Raw genomic sequence first — 25,630 nt, forward strand, 5'->3', positions numbered from 1 at the left:
TAACGTGCTTGATTATTTTGTCTTAGCAAAAATCACAAAAGAAATGGCAGATAACACTGTTAACGGCACACGCAACCCTGAAATTTAAGGGGAACAGCCTCATTTCGAGGATTCAATCAGTGACACTCGCAATGAGGGGAACGAAGCAACACCGAAATATGACAGGCGGTACCCTCGACAGGTTCGGGAGGCAACTCCTGATAATGCTGATGTGGGGCATGTGGAGGATGCAGTAAGGGTTCTACAAGAGCAATATTCAATCATTCTAGGTCATCTCACGCAACAGGATCAGGTTATGACAGAACTGAAGCAGCCGCTATCGCATGCCTCAAATAATTCAAACATGCGAGATCCAGTTCCTCCTGATGTTCCCGCGAACCAGACGATACAGAGAGTCGATAATAATACTCCTAGGGGCGAAGTTGGCTCCGACGGGGCTGGGGGAGTAGATCCGGCCTCAACAACGAGAACGATCCATTCAAGGATGAACTTTTATGGTTCATGAAGGAAGTAAATGCCCGCATGGATCAAATCCCGGGCGCGCCACCAGTATTGAAAGGCCCGAACTCGAAGAAGTATATTCAATTACCGTACAAGCCAAGTGCGGCCCCGGAATTAATCCCGAAGCGGTTCAAAATGCCCGAAGTGCCAAAGTATGATGAAACTTCAGATTCGCAGGAGCATATTACCACCTACACAACAACAGTGAAAGGAAACGATTGGACTCCTCACGAAATTGAGTTCATGTTGCAGAAAGAATTTGGTGAGACTCTCACAATGGGAGCTTTAACGTGGTATTCATTATTGCTCGAGCATTCCATAGCTTCCTTTGGGATGCTCGCAGATTCCTTTCATCAAGGTTCATGCCAGGAAGGTACAGGCCCGAAAGGCCGATATATTCAGGATCGCGCAGGGAGAATCCGAGTTATTACGAGAGTTTGTCACCCAGTTCCAGAAGGAAAAGATGTTGCTACCGACAGTCCCGAATAAATGGGCAGCTGAAGCGTTCACCAAAGGTTTAAATCCGAGAAGCTCGGACGCTTCTCGAAAGTTGAAGGAAAGTCTGCTCGAGTTCCAAGCGATGACTTGGGCGGATGTCCACAACAGATACGAGTCAAAAATAAGGATCAAAGACGATCAGGTTGGCTTTCCATCGTCGACCAAAGGACGGGAGAAGAACAGAGCAAAAAAGAAAGATGATATTGACACAGATAGACGGACTTTGAGGGGCCGGTTTTTTTCCTACGAGCGGACAGAAGGTTGTGGCAGGAACTTCCGGAGAGCAGACAGGTTCACCGTTGATAGAAGGATCGATCATGGCCGGAACTACAGATCGATGCAGGATAGAGAAATCTCGGGGTCGCGAGATTCTTCTTACCCAAAGTTATCAGAATATAACTTCAATATCAGTGTCGTAGAGTTGGTGTTAGCCATGAGGAATATCAAAGATGCACGATTCCCAAGACCTATGAAATACGATCCCAGCCAGAGGGACTCGAATCTATGGTATGAATACCACGGCACTAACAGCCACCGGAATGGTGACTACCGACACCTCCGGGAAGAAGTGGCAACGCTGCTAAAGAATGGTCACCTGAGAGAATTCTTGAGTGATCGAGCTAAAAATAACTATGGTCGGAACAGGGGCGATGCGGAAACCTCGAAAGTAGGAGAAGAACCTCCACGCCAAATGATAAACATGATCTTCGGAGGGAATGAAATTAACGGGGTCACCTTTTCGGCAGCGAAGAAGACAAAAGTGTCGATAACTCATAGTAAGAGGCTCCGGGAAGACGATATCACATTCACGGACGAAGATGCAGACGGAATACTACTGCCATACAATGACGCATTGGTAATTTCTTTAAATGTGTTAGATTTTAAAATTAAACGTATTTTAGTGGATCCAGAAAGTTCAGCTAATATCATACAATGGAGAGTACTGGAGCAAGCTAAACTCACCAGAAGCATTATCCCAGCAATGAAACTCCTCGCCGGATTTAACCTCGCAAGCGTGACAACCTGGGGAGAAATTTTGCTGCTCACGAATGCTGAGGGAGTAATGAAGACAACACTCTTCGAAGTGGTAGATGGAGACATGGGGTATAACATCATCTTGGGAAGACCATGGCTGCACGAGATGAAAGCTGGGCCTTCAACATATCACCAATTGTTAAAATTTTTGACACCCGAGGGGATCAAACAGATAAGAGGTGACCAACCGACAGCAAGGGAGATGAATGCAATTTCGATTTCCAGTAGCAAAGGAAAGGAATGTGTGGCATAGCAATTACCGGAATCGGCACCTACCCCCGAACCAGAGGAAGATAACCCGGGGATAGAAGAATCTGAACAATATCATGTACCAAGGTATTTTTAAGTACCGAAAGAGACGGACGCGACGAAGTCCACGGCAGAAGAACTGGAGTAGGTTGCATTGTTCGAAGAATTCCTATAAAGGAAATTCAATTTGGGAACAGGATTGCGCCCGGAACACATGTCTGCTTTTATTGAATTTCTTAAAATTAACGCCGATTGTTTTGCATGGGCGCACGAGGATATGACATGAATCCCAACGGAGATAGCCGTACACAAGTTAAGCTTGGATCCCAACATACCTCCGGTAAGGCAGAAGAAGCGCCCTATTGTCGAAGCAAGGAATAAATTCATCAAAGAAGATGTAACCCGTTTATTTAAGATTGGTTCAATCTGAGAGGTAAGATATCTGGACTGGCTAGCCAATGTAGTAGTAGTTTCTAAGAAAAATAATAAATTTTGCATATGCATAGATTATAAAGATCTTAATAAGGCATGCCTGAAAGACTCATTCCCATTGTCAAATATCGATCAAATAATTGATGCCACGGCCGGGCACGAGTTAATGAGTTTCCTCGATGCTTATTCTAGGTACAATCAAATCAAGATGAACCCAGAAGATCAGGAAAAGTCGTCGTTTGTAATGAATTTTGGCATATATTGTTACAATGTGATGCCCTTCGGGTTAAAGAACCCCGGAGGCACTTATCAACGGCTCGTGAACAAGATGTTTGAAAAACAAATAGGAAAAACTATGGAAGTATATATAGACGATATGCTCGTTAAGTCTTTGAACGCATGTGACCACTTGAAGTATTTGCAAGAAATATTTGACATCCTGAGGGAGCATAATATGAAGTTTAACCCCGAGAAGTATACTTCCGGGGTCAGTTCGGGTAAGTTTCTAGGGTTCCTAGTCTCACAAAGGGGAATTGAGGTAAATCCCTACAAAATCAAGGCCATAAAGGACATCCCAGATCAATTGTCTAACATAAAAAAAAGTCCAGAGGCTCACAGGGAGATTGGCAGCTTTGAGCAGGTTCATTTCCCGTTCATCGAAAAAATATCATCGCTTCTTCGCACTACTCAAAAAGAAAAATAATTTTGAATGGACATCGGAGTGTCAACAAGCCTTGAAGGAGTTGAAGAAATATTTGTCAAGCCCTCCGTTGCTCTCAAAACCAAAAGAAGGTGAAACATTGCTAGTCTACCTCGCGGTTTCAGAAGTTACTGTAAGTGCAGTTTTAGTCCGGAGGACGAAGATACGTAATCTCCCATTTATTATGTTAGTAAAATTTTAACAGGAGAATAAACTCGTTACCCACATCTAGAAAAGCTGGCTTTAGCTCTCGTAGTCACCTCTCGGAAGCTGAGGCCCTACTTCCAATGCCACCCGATAGCTGTGGTGACTACTTTTTCTCTGAGAAATATCCTCTATAAACTCGAGCTCTCGAGTAGATTGGCCAAATGGGCCGTCTAAATGAGTGAGTTCGATATAGAATATAAACTAAGGACTACAATTAAGTCACATGTCTTGGCTGACTTCGTGACCGATTTCAGTCCGGGACTATTGCCTCTAGTAGCCAAGGATGAAATGATGGGTCGGAATCAACATCAGGAGTTTGGAGCTTATTTACATACGGAGCTTCAAACGTAAGAGGGTCGGGGCTCGGAATAGTCTTAATCATACCTTCGGGGGAAACCTTAAGGCAAGCCATCAGAACGATTCCCTTAACTAACAATGAAGCAGAGTACGAAGCTTTGATTGCAGGGCTCGAATTGGCCCGGGGGCTTGACTCTGAAGTCATCGGAATCAAATGTGATTTGCAGTTGGTGGTTAATCAGGTCTACGAAATATTTGACACCAAAGAAGAACCTATGCAGCAATACGTGGTAAAGGTTCATGCTCTATTGGCACGATTCCGAGAGTGGTCAATAACTCATATCCCGAGGGAAGATAACACGGAAGCAAATGCATTGGAAAATCTGGGCTCATCAACAGAAATCCAAGGATCGGAATCAGGGACGGTAGTATAATTGATGAACTCAGCCTTGGACACAGATGGTTACTATGAGATGAATTCGACTAGTTTGGTCTAGTACTGGAGAAACGAAATAATCGATTATCTCGAGCATGGAAAGTTTTCTGAAGACCCCAAAGCATCAAGAGCGTTGCATGCCAAAGCTGCACGTTATAGCTTCAAGAAAGGCCAATTGTATAGAAAATCCTTTCAAGGCCCGTTGGCTCGGTGCTTAGGAGCATCAGAAGCTAACTATGTCATGAGAAAAGTCCATGAAGGGATATGTGGCAACTACTCAGGTGCAGATTCTTTGGTGCTGAAATTAGTTCGGGCAGGGTATTACTGGCCCCGTATGGAACAAGATGCTAAAGACTTCGTACGAAAATGTGATAAGTGCCAACGCTACGCACCACTAGTACATCAACTGGCAGAACCCTTGCATTCAGTTCTGTCCCTGTGGCCGGTCATGAAATAGGGGATGGACATCGTCGGACCACTGCCACCTACTCCTACAAAGGTAAGGTTTCTTTTAATTTTGACTGACTGTTTTTCTAAATGGGTGGAAGCAGGTCTTTATCATAAGATCAAAGAACGCGAAGCGGTCGACTTCCTATGGAAAGATATAATTTCCAGGTTCGGAATACCAAATGAGATTGCATACGACAATGGGCCACAGTTTATCGGCGCAAAAGTTACAAAGTTTCTTGAAGACTTGAAGATAAAGAGGATTACCTTTTCACCTTATCATCCGAGTGAAAATGGTCAAGCAGAGTTGACAAACAAAGTGATTATTCAAAACCTCAAGAAAAGTTTGGAAGCAGCAAAAGGCAGCTGGCTCGAAGAATTACCTAGGGTTCTATGGGCCTACCGAACAACGGCCAAGTCAAGAATGGGAGAGGTCCATATTTCCCTTGTATACGGTGCAAAAGCTTTGATACCGGTGGAAATAGGGGAACCAAACTTAAGGTATTTTGAGGCGAACGAAAGATCGAACAATGAAGTAATGCTAATCAACTTGGAGCTGCTCGAGGAACGCAGAGACTTGGCGCATGTCAGAATGGCGACTCAAAAGCAAAGAATGGAGCAATATTATAATCGAAGAGTCAACCTCTGATATTTCAAAGTAGGAGACTTGGTCTTGAGGAAGGTAACGCAAAACACTCGGGAACTCAACGCCGGCAAGTTAGGCCCAACATGGGAAGTCCCTTACCGAGTTTCAGCTATCACTGGGAAAGGATCATACGAGTTGGAGAACCAAAGAGGAGATAAGTTGCCCAACAACTGGAACGTGGCTCACCTCAAAATATATTACTGCTGACGAACAACAGTCAAACGGAAAGTATGTGTTGCACTCTTTTTGCCTTCGTTCAGTTTTTGTCCCAATTGGGTTTTTCTGGCAAGTTTTTTAACGAGGCAGTGACGAAAAGCATACTACGAAGACAACAGTGATAAGACCTTTGATAACAAGGCAAACAAGCAAGTTTCCACTCGGGGACGATTAGATAATCTTTTCTTCGATAGCAAATTCCCACCAATAGGTTAAGTTTGCTATCGAAAAGAGGTTACTCGATCGTTCACGAGCACAAACCACTAGAGGATTGTTAGCTATTCTTCCGCTCTATAGCATGGGTATCTAATGGAAAACAAGATATGTTGCCGAGTGAAGGATTACCTAGCAATTCATTGGTGGGATCTTCGAAGATACAAGACTTCCAGTGTTCCAATTCGCATTCTTCGTATTCGAACACTGGGCGGAATGATACGAGGTTACGACAACACTAAATGCCAGGCAACGTTGAATGCCACGTCAACCGAGGAAAAAAAATCCGGAACAGAATACATCATCGGGACCGAGGACTGCGTAGCCAACCCCATAGAAATAAGTTGAACAAGATATCCACAAGTCATGGCAATTTCTTTATAGCCACAAGTCATGGCAATCTCTTTTCTTCATAGCAAAATTCTTATGTACTTTTGAAAATATAAGGAATTAAATGAAATAAAATCCTTTTGTTTTATCTTGTTTCTTGTTTGAACGATGAGTTAATTTTACCATTTGAAAGTTGAACAAGTACTTCAAATGATTGTGCTGTAATGAACAGGAGACGTCCTCTTCAAGAGTACCGTAAACATAAGAGAGCCCTCTTTTATAAAAACATCACGTTAAAGGGTTGGTTCCGGAAGAATCAATGCCCGGAATTCATAATGCCATCGGGGAAAAATATACCCGAAGCTGCATACAAAAATAACGCAAAAGGCAAAATTGCGCAAATACTTATTGAAACCCTCCTGTAAAAGGGATAATTCTCGGAACCAAATACTTCGAAGAAAAAGCATCCGAGATTACACATAATAAAGCGCGAACAGAACAACATGCACAGAATACTTAAGCAAGTATGAAAGTTAAAGACTTGCATGAATATTCAAAACGAAAATAAGACTCAAATGATACTTGAGCAAAAAATATGTTTTTATTTACAAGGGCGCGTCTGTCATGACCCCAAATTCCCTCTGTATGATGTCTTGATGACACCTAATCTCTAAGACTAGGTAAGCCTATCAATTATGCAGAATAACGGGATCTAAAACTGAAACTCAAATCTCAACATATGAAATAAATAAAAACTGCAATTCAAAATAGTTACAACTCCCAAAACCCAATAGAAATAAGTCACAAGCTTCTAAAAGAAATATTAAGTATCTTTATGCATCAAATTCTAAAGAGAATAAGGAGAAAAACATAATAAGGATAGAGGGGGACTCCGAGGTCTGCGGACGCTGACAGATATACCTTGAAGTCTCCGCGTACGGCTAGCTCACTGATATCTGGTCTGATAGGAAGTACCTGGATCTGCACAAAAAGATGTGCAAATTCGTAGTATGAGTACACCACAACGGTACCCAGTAAGTGCCAAGCCTAACCTCGGTAGAGTAGTGACGAGGTCAGGCCAGGCCCTACTGGAAATAATAAAAGACAGGGTGAAATTTTAACAATATAATAATAATAATAATAATAATAATAATAATAATAATAATAATAATAATAATAATAATAATAATAATAATAATAATAATAATAATAATAATAATGACAATGGGAATGAATTAAGTAAGGAGTATGTCACAATTTAACTACACAGAATAAGGGCAAATAATACCTTACGGAAGGAAAACAGGAATTTTCATATTTAAGAAAAACACAAAATAACCAAAAGCAAGTGCAGCCATAGAGAAATATCAACAAGGGCACTCCCGAGGTACCGCCTTGTAGTCCCAAATCATAAATAAATTCACAATAATTCTTTTCCTTATATCACCACGGGAGCCTTCACATTTAATTTTAAAGAAATCATTTTTTCCCGAAATAGCATCCCGCGTTTTAGCCATCCTTATCACACCGCATGGCTTCTAGTAGTTCTCCTACTAGCCACGCGTATCAAGCTACCCTTATCTCACCGCATGTATTTCAACACCCAAACCTTATACCATCGCATGCGTATCAATATCACAATATATCACAATTTGCACCTCAAGTGCCCAAATATTTTAACTTGCCAAAATAAATCAACAACAACATTATTTTTCACAATAAGGGGCTCACGGCTCAATCACAATGAACACAAAATCTCACAAAATATTCGGGAGTGAATAACTCAACAAAAAAATAATATTTCACAAATTTAACAATTTGCCTAAATACCAAATTTTTAATGCCAAATACTTCATTTTTATAATAATTCAATTAAGAAATTCAACCTTCAAATAATGAATACAAAATAAAAGAAACAAAGTTTCAACTAAACAGGTAAAGAAATTAGCAGGAAAAGGTAAGGCAAATTTAAAATATAAAAATAAACCAATGATGATGAATATAACCGGATAAAATAATTTAATTAATATATAACAGAGATATACATAATTTAAAATCGGAGTTTTCCACATTTAACCCGTATACACACTTATCACCTCGCGTACACGGCTTTCAATACATCACAATTATCATATCAATACCAAATCCTAAGGGAAATTTCCCCCACACAAGGTTAGACAAGACACTTATCTCAGATCTCGCTCAATCAGTCAAGTAGTTTGCCTTTCCCTCGATTTTTCAACTCTGATCAGCTCGAATCTAAACAAAATAATTTCATACTATAAATATAACTACAAGAAACTAATTTAAATAATGAAACTACGACTTTAGCAAAGAATCAAAAATTCGGCCCAAAGAGTTGACCCGGACCCACGTCTCGAAATCGGACAAAACTCACAAATTACGAACACCCATTCGACCGCGAGTCCAACCATACTAGTTTTACTCAAATTTGACTCTGAATCGACATCCAAATCTCAAAAAATTGTTTTATGAAATTTCTACAATTTTTCCTAAATTTTCATCTCAAAATACTAATTAATTGATGAAAGCAATGATATATTCGTGTATAGTGACCAAATCCAAGTTAGAATCACTTACCCTAATGAATTTCTTGAAAACCCCACGAAAAATCACCACAAACCGAGCTCCCAAAGTCCAAAAATAAAAATGAGATGAAACCTGCCAATCTGATCTCCCAATGTGCTGACCGCACAATTGTTTTAGTGCAGTCCGCACATTTAAGGTCTCTACGGCCGCAATCCAAATTGTGCGGTCGCAGTTCAACAACATCTACACTGCCAGGTTTTAGTAAATTGACCATAACCTTTTGTATAAATATCCAAATGATTAATGGTTTATAATTCTGAAAAGTAGACTCAAAAGAATACAATTTTTGTTTTTGCACCATCTCCAAATTCCTTGTAGATTAAAAGATATAAGTATCTGAAGTCGGACCATCGAATCTGCAGAATCTCCTTTCTGCGGCCCGCAAGAGGATTTCTGCGGTCCGCACATTTTCAACTGTCGTCCGCACATCTTCAATTGTGGTCCGCATATTTTCCATTGCCTCCGCACTTTGGGAATTTGCGGCCGTACATCCGCATTCCAAAAATGTGCCCTCCGCACTTCAACTGCTCCAGGACATCATCAAAGTGCTGAAATACCCAAACTCGTTCAAAACTCACCCGAAGCATACTCGATCCCCCGGGACCTCAACCAAATACACCACCAAGTCCTAAAACATCATGCAAACTTAGTCGGGCCCTTGAAACACATCAAACAACGCTAAAAACACAAATTGTGCATCGATTCGAGCCTAATGAACCTTAAACTTCAAACTTCTATATCTGACGCCGAAACCTATCAAATCAATTCCGATTGACCTCAAATTTTGCACACAAGTCATAATTGACATTACGGACCTACTCCAACCTTCTAAATCGAAATTCGGCCCCAATATCAAAAAGTCTACTCCCGGTCAAACTTTTCAAAAATTCATCAAATTTCCAACTTTCGCCAATTGACGCTAAAATGACATAAGGACCTCCAATTCAACATCCAAACACGCTCTTAAGATCAAAATCACCCTACAGAGCTATTGTAATCGTCAAAACTCCATTCTGAGGTCGTCTTCATATACTTCAAACTATGGTCAATATTTAGAACTAAACTTCTATTTTAGGGACTATGTGTCCGATTTCACTCCGAAACCAAAAATAAATCCTCCCGGCAAGTTACGTAACCATAAAATGAAATAGTGGGAGCAGTAAATAGGGGTTCGGGGATAATACTCTAAAAATAATCGGTCGGGTCGTTACATCCTCCCCCTCTTAAAACAAAAGTTCATCCTCAAACTAGTATAGTGACATACCTGAAGTGACGAATAAATGAGGATAATGACTACGCATATCATTCTCGGTCTCCCAAGTTGCCTCCTCGACCGGATGACCCCTCCACTGTACTTTTACTGAAGCGATACTCTTCGATCTCAACTTTCGAACCTGCATGTCCAAAATGACCACTGGCTCTTCAACATAAGATCGGTCCTTGTCCAACTGGACTGAACTGAAGTCTAATACATGAGACGGATCACCATGATACTTCTGGATCATAGAAACATGAAACATTGGATGAACTGCAGTGAGACTAGGTGGTAGTGCAAGTCTGTAAGTTACCTCTCCAACTCTCTCAAGAATATTAAAAGGCCCGATATACCTAGGGCTCAACCTACCCTTCTTCTCGAATCACATAACACCCTTCATGGGCGAAACCCAGAGTAAGACCCGCTCACCAACTATGTATGCAACATCACGAACCTTCTGATCTACATAACTCTTTTATATAGATTGCGCTGTACGAAGTTGATCCTATATCAATTTAACCTTTTCCAAAGCATCATGAACCAGGTCTGTACCCAATAACCTAGTCTCGCCCTGCTCGAACCAACCCACTGGATACCGATACCGCCTACCATACAAAGCCTAATACGGTGCCATCTGAATGTTCGACTGATAACTGTTGTTGTAGGCAAACTCCACAAGTGGCAAGAACTGATCCCAAGCACCCCCAAAATCCATCACATACGCATGAAGCGTATCCTCCAATATCTGAATAGTGCGCTCGAACTGTCCGTCCGTCTGAGGGTGAAATGTTATACTCAACTCCACACGAGTACCTAACTCTCGATGTACGGCTCTCCAAAATTTTGATGTAAACTGTGTACCCCAGTCAGAGATGATAGATACCGGTATGCCATGAAGCCTGACAATCTCACGAATGTAAACCTGAGCCAGCTGCTCCGAAGAGTAAGTAGTAACTATCGGAATAAAATAAGCTAACTTGGTCAATCTATCCACAATTACCCAAACTGCATCGAACTTCCTCTGAGTCCGTGGGAGCCTAACAACAAAATTCATAGTGATCCGCTCCCATTTCCATTCTGGAATCTCTAACTTCTGAAATAATCCACCTGGTCGCTGGTGTCCATATTTCACCTATTAACAATTTAGGAACCGAGCTACATATTCTACTATGTCTTTCTTCATCCGCCTCCACTAATAATGTTATCTCAAGTCCTAATACATTTTTACGGCACCCGGATGAATGGAGTACCGCGAACTGTGATCCTCCTAGAGAATCAACTCACGCAAACCATCCACATTGGGCACACATAGCCTGCCTTGCATCCGTAATATACCGTCATCCCCAATAGTGACTTCCTTGGCATCACTGTGTTGGACCGTGTCTTTAAGAACAAGCAGATGGGGGTCATCATAGTGACGCTCTCTGATACAATCATAAAGAGAAGACTGACAAATCGCACAAGCCAAAACTCAGCTAGGCTCGAAAATATCCAATCTGACAAACTGGTTGGCCAAGGCCTGAACATCCAAGGCTAAAGGTCTCTCTGCTACTGGTAGATATGCTAAGCTGCCCAAACTCTCCACCTTATGACTGAAGGCATCGGCCACTACATTGGCCTTCCTGGGATGATAGATAATGGTGACATCATAATCCTTAAGCAACTCTAACCACCTCCGCTACCGCAAGTTAAGATCCTTCTATTTAAACAGATGCTATAGACTTCGGTGATCTGTGTAGACCTTACAAGGGACATCATACAAATAGTGCCACCAGATCTTCAAGGCATGAACAATAGCTGCTAACTCAAGGCCGTGGACCGGATAATTCTTCTCATGTACCTTTAACTGTCTAGAAGCATAGGCAATCACCCTACCATTTTGTATCAACACTCCACCGAGACCAATAAGTGACGCATCACAATACACAGTATAAGACCTTGAACCTGTAGGCCACATCAATATTGGGGTTGTAATCAAAGCTGTCTTGAGCTTTGAAAGCTCTCCTCACATTCCTCGGTCCACCTGAACGGAGTACCCTTCAGGGTCAATTTAGTCATAGGTGCAGTAATAGAAGAGAAACCCTCTACAAATCGGTGATAAAACCCTGCCGAACCAAGGAAATATTGGATCTCAGTAGCTGATGACGGTCTAGGCCAACTCTGCACTGCTTCAATTTTCTTCAGATCTACCTGGATCCCCTTGTTCTTTACCACATGACCCAAAAATCCTACATAGTCAAGCCAGAATTCACACTTTGAAAATATTTCATATAACTTCTTTTCTCTCAAAGTCTGAAGCATAGTCCTCAGATGTTACTCATGATCCTCCCGGCTCTGGGAGTACACCAGAATGTCGTCAATAAATACAATGACGAATGAGTCAAGATAGGGATCAAATACATTGTTCATCAAATGCATAAATGCTGCTGGGGCGTTGGTCAGCCCAAATGACATTATAAGGAACTCATAATGACCGTATCGAGTCCTGAAAGCTGTCTTCGGGATATCTGGCTCCTGAATCTTCAACTGATGATAACCTGAACGTAAGTCGATCTTAGAGAATACTTTGGTACCCTGAAGCTGATCAAATAGGTCATCAATATGTGGCAATGGATACATGTTCTTCACTGTAACCTTGTTCAACTGGCGGTAATCAATACACATCCTCATAGAACCATCCTTCTTCTTCATAAATAAGATAAGGGCACCCCAAGGCGATACATTGGGTCAAACATAACTCTTATCAAGAAGCTCATGTAACTGCTCTTTTAATTCCTTCAATTCTGTTGGGGCCATACGATATGATGGAATAAAAATGGGTCGAGTTTCCGGTAACAAATCAATGCCAAAGTCAATATCCCTATCGGGTGGCATACCCGAAAGATCCACTGGAAATACATCTGGAAAATACCTTACTACCAAAACTGACTCCACGGTAGGCGTATCAACTCTAACATCTCTCACATAGGCCAGATACGCATCACACCCTTCTCAACCATTCGTTGAGCCTTAAGAAATGAAATAACCCTGCTAGGAACGTAATCTAAGGTACCTCTCCACTCTAGCCGCGGTAGACCTGGCATAGCCAACGTCACCATCTTGGCATAAAAATCAAGGATAGCGTGACAGGGCGACAACTAGTCCATGCCCAAAATAATATTAAAATCCACCATACTGAGCAATAATAAATCAGCTCTGGTCTCAAAACCACTGATAACAATCAAACACGACCGATACACGCAGTCAACAATAATAGAATCACTCACGAGTGTAGATACATAAACAGAAAAACTCAAAGAATCACGGGATACACCCAAATACGGGGCAAAATAAAATGGCACATAAGAATAAGTGGAGCCTGGATCAAATAAGACTAATGCATCTCTATGACAGACCAGAACAATACTTGTGGTAATAGAATCGGATACAACTGCCTCCGTCCTAGAAGGAAGGGCATAATATCAGGCCTGACCTCCCCCTCTAGGGCGACCTCTACCTGCCCGAGCTCCATCTCTCGCTGGCAATGCAGGTGGACTGGCAACTGGCGCAGTATGGTCTGAGAAGCCTAAGGGCCCTATGGAATAGGTGGGGCCTGAGAAATCTGTGGAGGTGCACCCCTCCTAAGTCTGGGGTAATCCCTCATTATATGATGAGTGTCACCACACTCAAAATAATCCCTCGGAGGACGTGGCTGCTGAGACTGGCTCGGGCCTAATCGGTTGGACTAACCGCAGAAAGCACCCCGTACAGGGGGTACAGTAGATATTGGCGGTGTATAATAGGGAACCTGAGGTCTCAGAGTAGTCGGAATATTGCTGGAAGCTGGAAGTGCTAAATGAATAAAATGGCCCACATAGCCTCTACCATGACAGGCTGTAGCTGGGGCACGAGAATTGTTATACGTGCTAGAATCTCGAGGTCTCTTAGCTTCCCCATCTTCTCTCTCCTCTGATCTGCATACCCTCCAATCTCCTAGCAATTTCCATCACCTGCTGGTATGCGATGTCCATCTCCAGCTCTCGGGCCATACTGAATCTGATACTAGGGTGGAGTCCCTCAATAAATCGACAAACACTCTCTCTGACAGTAGCAACCAGGGCAGGTGCATGCCTGGATAAATCACTGAACCGGACTGCATACTCCGATACTGTCACAAAGCTCTAGCGCAACTGCTCAAACTCTGTGCGCCATGCATCTCTGAGACTCTGAGGAACATACTTCCTCAAGAACATATCTGAGAACTGAGTCCAAGTAAGTAAAGCTGTCTTAGCCGAACTATCCAACTTGTATGCTCGCCACCACTGGTAGACCGCTCCTCTAAGCTGGAATGTCGTAAAAGAAACCCCACTAGAATCCACAATACCCATAGTATGGAGGATATGGTGACATTCCTCAAGAAAACCATGAGCATCCTCTGAAGCCAAACCACTGAAAGTGGGAGGGTGTTACTTTTTGTACCTCTCGAGCCTAAGCTGCTCCCTCTTTAAAACTGCCGCCCTAACCTCGGGCCGAATTGGGACAACTGGTTGTACTGGTATAACCTCTAGGGCATGGTCAACCTAGGCCCATGGCTTTGGGGTACGGGTGGTGAGAGTCTGTGCTCCTCCCCTCGCTTGAGATGTGGTAGGAGCAAGTGGAATCAACCCTGCCTAAGCTAGAATACCAAACATGCTCAAAACGTGGGCGAGAGTCTCCTGAAGAGCAGGAGTAGTAACAGGCGTTTCAGGTGCTTGCTCTCCAACTGGAGATACTGGTGGCTCCTCTGCAACAACTCGTGCAGGTGCTCTGGCTGCACCACGTGGTCTTCATCGGCCTCTGCCCCGGCCCTGGCCCCGGCCTCTTACGGGTCCAACAGGGGGCGCGGGTGTCTGATCATCGGATCCAGTAGTACATGTTCTCACCATCTATGAGAGAATAGAAAGACAATGGTTTAGAATTTCGAAGTCAACAAATGCGCACGATAAAGAATCAAAGAAGTGAACATTTTTCAAACAGTTCCATAGCCTCTCGAAGATAAGTACAGACGTCTTCGTACCGATCCGCGAGACTCTACTAAACCTGCTTATGACTCATAACACTTATGAACCTAGAGCTCTGATACCAACTTGTCACGACCCCAAATTTCCTCTGTAGGATGTCGTGATGGCACCTAGTCTCTAAGACTAGGTAAGCCTATCAATTATGCGGAATAACAGAATCTAAAACTGAAACTCAAATCTCAACATATGAAATAAATAAAATCTGCAATTCAAAATAGTTACAACTCCCAAAACCCTGTAGAAATAAGTCACAAGCTTCTAAGAGAAATACTAAGTGTCTTTATGTATCAGAGTCTAATGAGAATAAGGAGAACAACATAATAAGGATAGAGGGAGACTCCGAGGTCTGCGGACGCTGGCAGATATACCTTGAAGTCTCCGCGTATGGCTAGCTCACTGATATCTGGTCTGATAGGAAGTACATGGATCTGCACAAAAAGATGTGCAGAAGCGTAGTATGAGTACACCACAACGGTACCCAGTAAGTGACAAGCCAAACCTCGGTAGAGTAGTGACGAGGTCAGGTCAGGTCAGGCCCTACTGGAAATAATAAAAGACAGGGTGAAAAGTTTAATAATATAATAATAATAATAATGACAATGGGAATAAATTAAGTAAGGAGTATGTCACAATTTAACTACACAGAGTAAGGGCAAATAATACCTCACGGAAGGAAAACAGGAATTTTCATATTTAAGGAAAACACAAAATAACCAAAACCAAGTGCAGTCATAGAGAAATGTCAACAAGGGCACTCCCGAGGTACCACCTCGTAGTCCCAAATTATAAATAAATTCACAATAATTCTTTTTCTTTTATTACCGCATGAGCTTTTACATTTAATTTTAAAGAAATTATTTTTTATCCGAAATAGCATCCCGCGTTTTAACTACACTTATCAGACCGCATGGCTTCTAGTAGTTCCCCTACTAGCCACGCATATCAAGTCACCCTTATCTCACCGCATGTATTTCAACACCCAGACCTTATACCACCGTATACGCATCAATATCACAATATATCACAATTTGTACCTTAAGTGCACAAATATTTCAACTTGCCAAAATAAATCAACAACAATATTATTTTCTACAATAAGGAGCTCACGACTCAATCACAATGAACAAAAAATCTCACAAAATATTCGGGAGTGAATAACTCAAAAACAAATTACAAATTTAACATTTTGCCTCAACACCAAATTTTTAATGTCAAATACTTTATTTTAATAATAATTCAATTAAGAAATTCAACCTTCAAATAATGAACACAGAATAAAAGAAATAAAGCTTCAACTAAATAGGTAAAGAAATTAGCAGGAAAAGGTAAGGCAAATTTAAAATGTAAAAATAGACCAATGATGATGAATATAACCGGATAAAATAATTTAATTAATATGTAACAGAGATCTACACAATTTAAAATTAGATTTTTTTATATTTAGCCCGTATACACACTCATCACCTCGCGTACACGACTTTCAACACATCATAATTATCATATCAATACCAAATCCTAAGGGAAATTTCTCCCACACAAGGTTCGACAAGACACTTACCTCAAATCTCGCTCAATCAGTCAAGTAGTTTGTCTTTTCCTCGATTTTCCAACTCCGATCGGCTCGAATCTAGCCAGAATAATTTCATACTATAAATATAACTACAAGGAACTAATTTAAATAATGAAACTACGACTTTAGCAAAGAATCAAAAATTTGGCCCAAAAAGTCGACCCGGGCCCACGTTTCGAAATCGGGTAAAAGTTACAAATTACGAATACTCATTCGACCACGAGTCCAACCATACTAGTTTCACTCAAATCCAACTCCGCATCGGCATCCAAATCTCCAAAATTCGTTTAATGAAATTTCTACAATTTTTCCCGAATTTTCATCTCAAAATACTAATTAAATGATGAAAACAATGATATCTTCATGTATATTGACCAAATCCGAGTTAGAATCACTTACCTCGATGAATTTCTTGAAAACTCCATGAAAGGTCGCCACAAACCGAGCTCCCAAAGTCCAAAAATAAAAAATGAGATGAAACTCTCGTTTATATGATACCAATCTCATCTCCCAATGTGCTGACCGCACTTTTTTTTTGTGCGGTCCGCACATTTAAGGTCTCTGCGGCCGTAATCCAAATTGTGCGGTCACAGCTCAGCATCATCTACACTGCCAGGCTTTAGTAAATTGACTATAACTTTCTATACAAATGCCTAAATGATTAACAGTTTACCTTTATGAAAACTAGACTCAAAGGGCTACAATTTTTATTTTTGGGTCATCTCTAAATTCCTTGAATATTAAAAGATATAAGCTTCTCAAGTCAGACCATCGAATCTACAGAATCTCCTTTCTGCGGCCGCATGAGGATTTCTATTGAAATACACTAAATACAAGCATTAAAATAGAACATAATATAAACAGTGAATACATTTAATTTTAAAATACAGTAAAATACACTTAATACAAATAGAAATACAGTGAATACAACCAATGAAATATACTAAATACAACAGTAATAACATGTAGTAGGAATAACTAAAATACTGTTAATACAAATACATTCGAATACATTGAATATAAAATAGCGAATACAAAATACAAACATTGAATCTAATGAATGCAACAGTAAAAAAAAAAAGTATTGAAACATATTGAATACAAAAGTTATATACGACTGAAAAATCATTCTAATTAATTGGGTTGATAATGAGGCATGTTAGAATTGATTTTGTTGAGTTATATTAGGAGTGTATCACGCTAATTGATACTATTTCCGTTATTAGACAGCTGGACATACTTATTTTTAAGGTGATTGTCGTTACTGTATTCATGAATACATTGTGCGAATACATGTGAATACATGTGCGTATAGCTGGACTGCCCTGATTTTATGCGCTTTTTGCTGATGCATTCATGAATACAGCAGCGTGAATACATGTGAATACATGCACGTACAACTGGACTGCCCTGATTTTAGGCGTTTTTTCCTACTGTATTCATGAATACATGGCGCGAATACATGTGAATACATGCGTGTACAGCTCGATTGCCCTGATTTCTACACGCTTTTTGCTATTGCGCGAGACAACGAATACACTACCGTAACAATTGAATAGTAACTATAGGAAGTAATTAGGTATATAATAACTATAAGAAGTTAATAGCAACTAAATAACAGTGTTTTCTGAAATTCCTTTTTGTATAATGCGCCAGGTTCTTGAGATCTGTGCACGCTACTATTTTATGAGTTTGGGCCCGTGAACATGTTTGCGAGACTAGGACTACTAATTAAGTGACTGCAGGTCGTTCTTAACCGACACACAACCTGCGATCGACAACCTAAACTTCTTTTCTCCATGGGAAAATTCTCCAATCAGAAGGAATACCATATATACGCCATGCACAATAAGCAAAAGCATGACAATGATTTACAAACCCAACATTCTTATCATTCAGGGACCTTTGATTTTTTGTATAGGCGAGTCCTGCATAGATTATGTAATAAGTTAATAGAGGAATATATATCGTAGTATCAATATATGTATTAGCCAAAAAAATGATAAAATTAACTAAAGAAAAAAAGCTTTTAAAATAGGACATTTTTGGGTAACAATCTCCATATTATTATTCACGACATATAAATTAGTCCATGATCCAAATGACCTCTACTAATTCCACCCCTTAAGACCAGCTTCATTTGACACTTTTTCCTCCAGCATACGTATCCTCGAACTTAGTGGATAGAGAAAACTAGAAACATCTGCAGTTATCAATTTTTGGTTAATGTAGTTTGTCTGAATAAGAGTTGCTGCGTCAATGATAACAAGTTTCTGAATTGAGAAAAGACTGAGAACTTTCAAATTCGGTAAAAATCCCAACAAAAATCAACAACAGCTCAGCTCGTCCTTAATTCAAAGTTGTAGTACAATAATCAGACTTAAGATGCTAAGAGCATTGAGAAGGCTAGGAAGAAACTGACTGTGACTTATTCTAGCCCAGTCCATTATGTTTTAACCCCAACCAAAGATTTTGGCCCAACTCGTTGGACTAACACTTCACTTGTGAAGTCTAATTAAGCTTTAGAAGTTAATTTAGAAAGAGAATGTACGCGTTACGAAGTCCAAAACATGGATCTAGAATCAAGTACCTCGAATACTCAGAAAAGTCGATGATCGTTCTCTCAGTCAACCATCTTAACCAGCAAGCAAAGCTTTCACTTCAGCTGACATTTCTCCTTCATCGACTTTCTTCAATTCTTTAAAATCTAAAAAACCCAAACTCAACTCCAAAACATTTCTCTCGTACTAAAATAAAAAACATGGCTGCTCTGTACAAATCTTCCCTTTTCTCTATAGTCTTTACTGCCTTAATTGCCACTGTCTTAGCAGAGATCCGATCTACTCAGATCCGATCCGATTCTCGTCCCACCATACCCTTTGACGAATTTGGATTCACCCATTTCGGCCGTCTCAACCTCACCATCACCGACATCTCCTTCTCCAACCCGAAATCCGGACCCGAACCCGTTCCCTCCGAATTGGGTTTCTTCCTCGTCACCAATGAAGCTTGGCAACACGTTCTTGAACAACTCCAAGATGGTGAAATTCAATGCACTCTCCATTCAAATCTCGTTAAAAGGGTTTTCACTTTTGACAAGTTGCAGCCCTCTGCTCGTCAATTCACAACTTCTTTCAGTGTCTCTGATGCGAATCAATTCACTCTTGTTTTCGCCAATTGCATGCCCAATTTGGTAATTTCCATGAATGTTCACTCTGTTATGTACAATTTCAACCCGAAAAGTGGGCAGCTTGACTTTCTGTCTGCAGGCAAGACTGCTCTTCCAATGATTTATTTCTTGTTTTTTATAGTCTATGTGTTAATGGGGGCATTTTGGGTTCTTACCCTTTACAAAAAACGCCTATCTGTTTATGGAATTCATTTCTTTATGCTTGCTGTTGTGATCTTGAAAGCATTGAACTTAGTGTGTGAAGCTGAGGATAAATCGTATATTAAGAAGACTGGTACTGCTCATGGGTGGGATGTTTTGTTTTATATATTTAGCTTCTTGAAGGGTATTACACTATTTACTTTGATAGTTTTGATTGGAACTGGTTGGTCATTTTTGAAGCCTTACTTGCAAGATAAAGAAAAGAAGGTTTTGATGATTGTTATTCCTTTGCAAGTTGTGGCCAATCTTGCACAGGTTGTCATTGATGAAACTGGCCCTTTTAGTGAAAATTCATACACATGGAAGCAGGTTTTCTTACTTGTTGATATTGTGTGTTGCTGTGCTGTATTATTTCCTATCGTGTGGTCTATTAAGAACTTGCGGGAGGCAGCTAAGACTGATGGTAAAGCGGCTGTGAATTTGATGAAGTTGACATTATTCAGACAGTACTATGTTATTGTGATATGTTACATATACTTCACAAGGGTTGTGGTTTATGCTTTGGAGACCATTACCTCCTATCGGTATCAGTGGACTAGTGTGGTGGCAGCTGAAGCGGCAACACTTGCTTTCTATGTCTTTACGGGGTATAACTTCAGGCCTAAGGCGCACAATCCATATTTCGCAATTGATGACGAGGAGGAAGAAGCTGCTTCAGAGGCACTCAAGCTTGAAGACGAGTTTGAATTATGATTATCATTCTTCAGCAATATGAAGATACATTTGAAGAGGCAAAGTAGAAGATTACTCAATCTCGGAGAAGGTCGTAATATTTTTTAAATCATTGCCTAGTTGTTTGTTCATTAGTGTGTATATTCATTTAACAGATAAAACTGGTTATGTTTTATCTCTATTGTCGCAGTATTCTGTTGTGCACTGAATTCAGCTCTTGATTATCAAGCAAAAAACTGGTATTAGCTTTCTTGTTAAGCTTTAGACGAGCTTCATGTGGTGACACTACTATGCATTTTGCTCTGTATAATTTTGAACAAAACTTGTCTACAGTATAGTTCACATGGTTAGCTGAATAAAAGAGTATGCAATATATGATGTTTTTGTACACGAAGGTGTTTGTGCATCTCTTGCATTTGGCATTACATAAGGACCGAGAACTGGATGATTGCTCACTATAAGCCGGTTACAGCTGCCTGGGAAAATGGTCATGAGTTACCCTAAAATAGAACCGTCAATATGGGCTTGGACCGCTGGGCCGGTCTAGCACATCCCGTGAATTGATAGGGTTGGGCAAAGATTTTTGGAGCCCATATAAGAACGGGGCTTTTAAGCCCGACCCACGTGCCTGTGGCCCACAAGGCTTGAACGAGGCTTGTTTGGGTCAGCTTGTGGGCCAAATAGTTTTTATTAAATATAGCTAGTTCTTAAAATTTAGTTATTTTTTAATGTTTAACTAATTAACATTGCATATAAATTGAATGTGCTTGATGAAGATGGTGTGTTGGTGTTGGATATGTCACTATTAACATGAATTATTTTTAGTTTGTTTTGAGTTTTGACTTTTGACTTTTAATGAATAAAACATTGTTTTCCTGTTTTGTATTTTATTGTAATCTATTCCAATGTCAAATGTTGTTAAGTTTTGCTGTAGCTTTCTGTCCAGCAATATGTTTTTGACTTGTAAATATTTATTTATTTTTGTATTTTAGATCTAAACTTAATAATAAAAAAAATTTTAATAAATGGTGGGTCAGTCCATGGGGGCCCGTGTCCCATGTAGGGTTAGGCTAACTATTTTATGGCCCATCAAGATGGTGGGCTAGCCCGTCAAATGCCAAGGCTGTGTGGGCTGGGCTGGGTCAGCCCATATTGATAGTTCTACTATAAAATGTCACTTGGTTTACACTCTTCTTGAGGCTGCTTGCTCAACTTGGTAAGTACGAGTTTTTCTGTTCATCTTTTCATTTCTAACTGCTCTCCGTTTATCCAGTAGACTGTATGATGGAAGGTAGTATTATAATTTAGGCTGCAAAAGGCAATGATTTCATTTGTGTAAAATCAAACCTTTTCTGATTAATCTGCCGTTTGCTTTTCTTGTTATTTAAAGTCTACAAAAGGAATTTCAAAACATTTACAGAACGTCAAAAGATGGTGTTGTTAGGTTGATTTTTACAGAAAAAAGTTTTTTTTATAAAGGTTATCTGAGGAACTTCTCAGAAATACTTTTTGGCAAATGATCAAGAAATTCTTAAAAGCTAAAAGCATTCGAACTTGTTTTTCATAAATTTCTTCATGGAGCATTTTAATTTTAAAAAAATAAAAATCAAAAGCTCTTTCAAAGCTGACGTTTTCTAATTCATGTTATCGCTCTCCTAATTTGGAGAGAACATCTGTCTCAATTTTCAATCCAACCTAGTGTTATCCAATATTAATCGTTGTGTCGTCATACTGGCTAATGATTAGCACCATTCCAATCCCATAAATTTCTGAAAGTTCTCTTTTTTCTTTCAACGGTATATATTGAAAATGGGAATTGTAGAACAATTTAAGAGTGTGTTCCCTTGACGGAGGTAGCCTTTTGGAAATGGGAATAGTAGATCAATTTAGAGTGTCCCATGTTAGACTATTGACTAGCACTGTCTCCCTCTTCCCATCCATACACATTTATCGTGTTAATTGCGCAAGCAATAGGCCCCCTCCACATCCCCCAACAACACAGAGTAATAATATATTCCGTCCGTTTCAATTTAGATGAGGTACTTTAACTCGATACGGAGTTTAAAAAAAAAAGATTTTTGAAACTTGTGGTCTTAAAAACTTAAGGGGTAAAAGCTCTGTGGGACCATGATATTTGTGTGGTTATAAAAGCTTCTCATTAAGGGTAAAATGGGTAAAATAAAGAGTTTAAAGTTGAATTATTTCCAAATTTAGAAATGTGTCATTTATTTTGAAACAGACTAAAAAGAAAATTAGTTCATCTAATTTGAAACGGAGCTAGTTGTCATTTGAATTATTGCCACTCTAGTTAGGTGCAAAGTGATTCGCACAATCTTAAAGTTCTGCTTCTTCAATCATTTATCTAACCCTTTCCATCACTATTCACTATGGTTTTTGTTTGAATACTCTCAACAATGTCACAAAATATCTGCGTAAATATGCGAATAACTAATTGCAATCTACTATTCTATAAGTGAAAGTTAGCAGGCAGCAAAGTCTTTTGGGGGGGGGAGGGGGAGGGGGAGGATTGAATGACTTTTAGTGGGGTAGGGACAGGACAGTTCAAGTAAAAAAATAAATGAAAAAATTATTTAATTTGATAAATAAATAGAGGATATTCAAATAAAATGGTGGAGTGACATGATTTTGTAGAAAAAAGATATTAAATTTAAAAAAATATATAAAAATATACATATCAAGTCACATGTCAAAGTGGAACTAGTTGTGGGAGGAAAATGAAGGTGCGTGCAAGATTGTACAAAGAGAAGGCTTTCGCTCCCATTAATTTCTCCTCTAATGTGGAACACTCAACAAGTTAAGAGCAGAATAATAGTATGTTTGGCTAAGCTGAAATACTTTTCTAAAAATACTTCTCTTATAAAATAAAAGTAATTTAGTAAAAATCCTAGTTAAGGAAAAAGAGTACACATATTTAGAAATACGCCTTTTGGTTGCCTCGTTAAAAACCTTGCAAGGAAAACCCAGTGGGATAAAATCTTGTAAGGGAAAAAGAGTACAACGCGTATTAACTCCCCCTGATGAGAGCATCAATTCACATCCTTGAGCCTTCGCATCCCAATCTTATACACTAGTTTCTTGAAGCTTGACGTCGGTAGAGATTTGGTGAACAAATCAGCCGTATTATCATGAACGGATCTGTTGCACATTGATATCACCATTCTTTTGAAGATCATGTGTGAAAAATAACTTTGGTGAAATGTGCTTTGTCCTATCTCTTTTTATGAATCCTCCCTTCAACTAGGCTATGCATGCTTCATTGTCTTCATACAAAATTGTGGGTAGTTTTTCACACTTCAAACCACATTTGTCTCGAATAAGGTGTATTATAGACCTCAACCATACACACTCTCGACTTGCTTCATGAATAGCAATTATCTCAGCATGATTAGATGAATTAGCTACGATTGTTTGCTTAGTCGATCGCCAAGATATGGCAGTGCCTCCATATGTAAACACATAGCCTATTTGAGATCGAACATTTTGTGGGTCATATAAATTCCCAGCATCGGTATAACCAACAAGATCAGGACTGCAATCATTGCCATAAAATAATACCATATCGGTAGTCCCTTTTAGATACCGCAATATGTGTTTGATTCAGGAGCAGAGCTATATCTTGTTAAGACATTAACTGAAAAAGTTATGTTAGACTTTGTAATGTTAGAAAGATACATTGGTGCACCAATTGCACTAAGATATGGTACTTTTGGACCAAGAAGCTCTTCATTATTTTCATGAGGTCGGAATGGATGTGCTTTATCCATATAGAATCACTTTAAAATCATTTTAGTGTATGCTGATTGATAGACAAAAATTTCATCTTTTATATACTCAATTTGTAGACCAAGACAAAAAAATTTCTTTCCCAGATCTTTCATTTTAAATTCTTTCTTTAAATAGTCTACTACTTTAAGAAGCTCCCTAGGAGTTCCAATGATATTTAAATCATCAACATATACGGCGATATAACAAATTTAGATCCAGATCTTTTTATAAAGATACAAGGACAAATTGAATCATTCTTGTACCCTTCTTTCAACAGGTACTCACTCAGGCGATTATACCACATGCGCCCTGATTGTTTCAATCCGTATAAGGATTTTTGAAGCTTTATTTAATAAATTTCTTGAAAACCTTAATATGCTTCAGAACAATTTAAATCCTTCAATGATTTCCATTATACGTATATCACGTTTTTCTTGTATTGAAAGATTAAAACCTGAAATGGCGACATCCACCACGGGAGAACATGTCTCTATATAATTAATGCCAGAATATTTATAAATCTTCTTGTGACACAAGTTGTCTTTATGTCTATCGGCTTGACCTTTTTTTCGCACAAGAACACATTTATACCTCCACTGGCTTTATACTTTCAGGTGTTGGGACTATCCGTCCAACTTCATATTTTTCATGTGAAATAAATTTTGATTGCGTATTTTTCATTTGGCCAATCATTTATCTGTCCAAATTTTATGACAGATTTGAGCTCAAGATCCTAGTCAATATTAATAATATTAAGCGCTACATTATATTAACAATATCATCGACGATCATTTTATATCGGTTCTACTATTACCCAATAAAGACATAACTTATTGAGATCTCTTTATCTTATTATTTTCAGGTACCTGAGCCTCTCCCATGAGGTCTTATGAAGTGTTATGTCGTGGTGCTCTTCTAGAGCACTTGCCTCCTTATTATGACCATCTTGAACATTTGCTCCTCTCCTTCTTCAAGGAGTTTTATCTTTGGAACAGATTAGTCTATTATGCTTTATGCATGCCATGGACTCTATTTATTATGAACTTTATTTTATTTGGAACATTAGCAGATGAATATGACATTTAGCTTTGGGTCAGCAA

General features: G+C 39.5%; 1 protein-coding gene and 1 long non-coding RNA gene across 2 annotated transcripts in view; both read left to right on the forward strand.

The window, feature by feature from the left end:
* LOC138908782 (uncharacterized) overlaps window positions 1-25,630 on the forward strand; it is a 165,269-nt gene that overhangs the window by 107,791 nt on the left and 31,848 nt on the right. The window lies entirely within an intron of this gene.
* On the forward strand, window positions 19,165-21,132 carry LOC104115817 (protein CANDIDATE G-PROTEIN COUPLED RECEPTOR 7-like). Its single transcript, XM_009626536.4, has one exon. It carries the CDS (start codon window positions 19,443-19,445, stop codon window positions 20,763-20,765), a length of 1,323 nt encoding a protein of 440 aa, XP_009624831.1. The 5' UTR covers window positions 19,165-19,442; the 3' UTR covers window positions 20,766-21,132.

The sequence above is a fragment of the Nicotiana tomentosiformis genome, chromosome 3 (genome assembly GCF_000390325.3).
Source record: "Nicotiana tomentosiformis chromosome 3, ASM39032v3, whole genome shotgun sequence".
NCBI lineage: Eukaryota > Viridiplantae > Streptophyta > Magnoliopsida > Solanales > Solanaceae > Nicotiana > Nicotiana tomentosiformis.